The 4,676-nt window shown below is 35.1% G+C and overlaps 1 protein-coding gene across 1 annotated transcript; it reads right to left on the bottom strand.

The window, feature by feature from the left end:
• Nucleotides 1-1,705: 1,705 nt before the first annotated feature.
• Nucleotides 1,706-4,111, bottom strand: LOC149883465 (uncharacterized). The gene is made up of 4 exons (XM_090097581.1): nt 2,955-4,111; nt 2,663-2,728; nt 2,350-2,406; nt 1,706-2,187 (listed from the first exon to the last, which is right to left on the bottom strand). The coding sequence occupies exons 1-4, from the start codon at nt 4,105-4,107 to the stop codon at nt 1,868-1,870; spliced, it is 1,596 nt and encodes a 531-aa protein (XP_089953707.1). The 5' UTR covers nt 4,108-4,111; the 3' UTR covers nt 1,706-1,867.
• Nucleotides 4,112-4,676: the final 565 nt, after the last annotated feature.

The following is a 4,676-nucleotide window of genomic DNA, read 5'->3' as shown; positions in this document are numbered from 1 at the left end:
AAAGACAAGATAAAGTATAAGATAAACGTAAAATAAAATATAGATGAAGCTTAAGTTAGACTGCATAAAAAACCAACAACATAATAATCTAACAGGTATGTTTAAGTTGAATTAAATAAAACCCTCTGCGCAAATATAGGTATGCTAGAGAGTAAAAAGGCATAAAAAGCCTCGCTACTTTGTTAAAGGTAGTTTTTGAAAAGTTTTTCAAAGACAGCTTAGCGTAAATTTCCTCTTTAAACTTTAGCTTATGTAGCTTGACATCACAAAATATAAAACTCAAAAAGACAAGATAAAATATAAGATAAACGCAAAATAAAATATAGATGAAACTAAAGTTAGGCTGCATACAAAACCAACAACATAATATTCTACTAGTTATGTTTAAACTGAATTAAATAAAATCCTTTACGCAAATATAGGTAAGTTAGAGAGTAAAAGTGCATAAAAAGCTTTACTTTGCTGAAGAAGAAGATGAATAGATGCAACTTTTTAAATTCGTGAGCTATCTCTATCGGTGTAAGGTAGTTTTTGAACAATTTTTCAAAGAAAAGTTAGCTTAGTTTTCTTCTTTTAAGTTTAAATTATGTAGCTTGACATCACAAAATACAAAACTCAAAAAGACAAGATAAAATATAAGATAAACGCAAATTTAAAATATAGATGAAGCTAAAGTTAGGCTTCATACAAAACCAACAACACAATATTCTACTAGAAAAGTTAGACTAGTTTCCTTCTTTTAAGTTTAGATTATGTAGCTTGACATCACAAAACACAAAAAGGCAAGATAAAATACAAGGTAAACGTAAAATAAAATAGAAGTCAAACAAAAGTTAGGTTGCATAAATACAAAAACTGCATTGCCAAAAATAGAACTTGTTGTCTAGAAAGACCTTTTAAACTTTGTTTCCTTCGTTTTTTGACTTAGTGAATCGCGATCTGGTTTTTCTTAGTTGTTTTTTTTTTTGTAAAGAAACTTTATTCAGACGTTTTTTTTACGCAACTCCTTTAACATTATTTTTAACAAAGTATTCTTTTATACGTGTTTACATTGAAATAAAGCCCTTTGCGTAAATAGAGATAAATTAGAGAGCAAAAGTACATAAAAAGCCTCGCTACTTTGCAGAAGAAGAATTGGATGGCAAGATTCGTGTGCTTTCTCTTTCGTTTAAGGTACTTCTTGAATATTTTTTCAAAGAAAAGTTAGCGTAGTTTTCCTCTTTTAAGTTTAGCTTACGCAGCTTGACATCACAAAACGTAAAAACCAATAAGGCATGATAAAATACAAGATAAACGTAAAATAAAATAGAAGTGAAAAAAAAGTTAGACTGCATAAAAAAAACAAACAAAAAAAAAACATAATATACTTCTAGGTATGTTTACATTGAACTAAATAAAATCCTTTGTGTAAATATATGAAAAAATAGAGACTAAGAGTTCATAAAAAAGCCTCGCTATTTTGCTGAAGAAGAAATGGATGTCTAGATCTTTTAAAATAAGGAACTTTTTGATTTCTTTTTCCGAAAAATGGTTGGAGCAGTTTTCCTTTTTTAAATTTCACTTATGCAGTTTAACATCACAGGAAATATTATTTTGCTTTTTAACAAACTCTTAAAAACATCAGAAGTAATTCTAAATGCAACTCTATTAAAAGTTTTCACGGAATAACAAAACGACTTCTTTTTTTTTTTTTAAAGATAAAAAAAAGTTTGAACTATCTTTAAATAAGAAATGTGAGAACAGTTTAACAGAACTTCTTGTTTATTATGTCTTTAGCGAAACAGATAAAAATATTTGCAAAAGCATAGATAAAACAAACTACACAAAAGGCCCATCTTTATTGCCAAACTGAACAAACTTATCTAAACTACATAAATGGTCTCACGATGTTGCCATATTGAACAAACTTTTCTAAACTACCCTCTTTTTGAATTTTTAGCTTCATGTTTTTAATTTTGTCTTTAATATGGCTTTGGTAGGAGTACTTTTGCAAGACATGAATGAGCTTGTCACTGCTATGATTTGCCAAGATGCCATGGTAATCTTTGTACGAGCAACTTGAGCTTACATCTGTAAACACGTCTTGCAAGATGTATGCCAACACCAAAGCTGCACATCGAGTAAAACTTCTGGTGTTGAACCATTCCTTGTGGCCAGGGCAAGCATTCAGCTTTTCAACTATTTCATCTAAAATTTTACAAACTCAAGTCATAACACAAAGAGATTAAATCAAATATTCATTTGGTTCTGAAGTAAGACAAGATTTATTCTGTTTTTTTAATTATTTATTTTTTTTTTGTTGACCTTATTGTTTGCACTGATAGCAATAACTGGTTTTTGAAAGATTACCTAATTGGCATTGGCTAACTTCTGCTTTGTTTTCCTTTGTTCTTGGCTGAGTTGATCCTGAAATAAAATACAACCATGTTCATTTTTCTAATTCATAAAAACCATCAACAGTTTCTAAGTGTTAGAGATAACAAGCTGTGCATGATTTCTAACGGTGATGTTTCTAACTTCATCATTAGAAATTGGGTAGACACAACTTTCTAAAAGTGCACTTAGCAATGATGGCTAGTTTTTGTTAACAGTTAACCATCTGAAATTGTGCAAGAAGAGGTTTGTGTTTATATATCTTTGTATAAACTAGGTTTTACATTACCGATGAGTTCTTGAGTGAAAGATGGCATTTCCAACTTGATTTTTTTTCTTCTTGGATCTTTTACTTCTAAAACATAATCAGTTTTGGTATCATTCACTTGTATAAACATTTCAGCAATCACAGAATTAGTCCTGCAACAAATACATACACACTTCTGTGTTGTTTTTTTGTTTTGTTTTGTTTTTTTTACAGCTTTAACAATAACAATAGGGCAAGGAGTTGATTTGGGCATTTTCATTTTTTAAAAGCGTGTTGATATTTGCATAAAAATCAAAAATCAAAAAGAATTTACCTCTGGATGTACAAGCAAGACTTTGGCTAAACAGGCTACCAACAGATTGAACAGCATAAGGTGAGAGCTGCTTTGCAAGAACAGTACCAGCCTGTTGGACTGGAACAGCTGAAACTGGATCAGATGAAAGAAACAAACTGGGTTTGGCCAATGATTGCTGAAAAGCAACAAGGCTAGGAGTCAGAGGAACAGAAAAGACCTCTTTTGAAGGACAGAAAGCGACTTGCTGAGAAGGAGAAGCAGAAACAGGTTTGGCAACCACTTGCTCATTAAAGTAAACTGGAGAAAGTTTTGCATGGTGTTCAATAAAATCCGGTTCATCAGGAAATAATGTTAATGCAAGAGGAGAACAAGCTGTGCCAACAGGAACAGCTAGAGTCTGATCTACATCCATACAAACAGCTTGTTCATTAGGAACTAGTTGTGCAAGAGCAGGGGATAGATCAAGAACTGGACCAGCGATTGTTTGTTCAGATGGAACAGACGAAACAGGAGTTGAGGTAGGTTCACACAAGAAATCTACGGCATGGTCGTTGCTATCCTCTAAAGGAACATTGTTTTCTACAGCTGGAGCAAACGGAACCACTGTGGTACAGCTGAAAGTAGCAGCACATTCTTCAGAGTCAGAACCGGAGTCTAAATCTTCCTGAAAGATGTCCTCAACCTCATGAAAACCGTACTCCTCTGCATTAGTTTGGAGCCAGTCCATCACATCCTTCTCCTTCTTTGGTGGTCTCTCAGACTTTTCAACAGTCAAAGACTCTATGACTCCGAAGGACTGTCCGATGCCCAGGGCAAAGCGCAACTCCTCTGCAGCGTTCCACTGGGACACATAAAAGCTATCCATTGTGTGTCTGCTGTGCTTCATGTAGAGTGTAGCAAACCGCTCGCGGTCTTCTTTGCTGTTGTTGGCAAAGTAAGTGGCTATCGAACCGCGAATGCAAGTGGGAGTAAGACGCTTCATGGGAATGTTTACTTGGCTTTTTCTGAAGCAGGACGTCAGGCAAGAGGTGATAGCAGAGGAACCCATTTGGTAAACAGGCACTCTAGTTGCACCGAGTGTCACACATTCGTCTTTGTTGGGTCTCATCGATGGAAAAAGGGGCCTGTAGCAGTCGCTCAACTCCAAAACAGTCTTGGTGTCTGCAGCCATGTAGTGAGAGTCGTTGACAAGAAGGTCTCTGTATCTCAGCAAATAAATATCGATCAACACTTTCAAGTCGTTCGGCACTAGAATGTTTTTGGCTCCGTACTTGTATGCTGTTTTGTAGCGCTCTTGCACAATGCAATATCCACACTCACTCTACTCAGCAGCCATGTAGTCTCTAATGTTTAAAAGAGCAATGTTAGATTTTCTTAAACTGTTAATTACAGTGACAGAGAGCAGAAGATGGTTTCGTAGAGACACAGCATTGTCTCTAGTCGGTGTAAGAGACGGCTTTCTAATCGATTCCACTAACTCTCTTACGTATGCAGACTTGCCATATTCGGTCAGCAAACTGACTTTGATGATATTGATGCATTTTTTGCTTTTCACAAGGCTCCTCCTCAAAGAACGAAAGGGCCTCAGCACTTTTTGTAACTCCTCCACCTTGCAGCGCAAACGTCGGACGGCCTCATGAGAAAGTCCGAAATAGACGTTCCTGGCTTCACTGAAACGAAACAGGAGACAAAGGTAGACGAGGCGGTTGTACAACGTGTGACAAGACATGTCTTTTGTTT

This window comes from Hydra viridissima, unplaced genomic scaffold, assembly GCF_058129835.1.
Source record: "Hydra viridissima isolate aposymbiotic clone 2 unplaced genomic scaffold, HvirCarnegie_v1 scaffold_9, whole genome shotgun sequence".
NCBI classification, from domain to species: domain Eukaryota; kingdom Metazoa; phylum Cnidaria; class Hydrozoa; order Anthoathecata; family Hydridae; genus Hydra; species Hydra viridissima.
The sequence above is the reverse complement of the archived record's forward strand: the minus strand, read 5'-3'. Positions and strand labels throughout refer to the sequence as shown.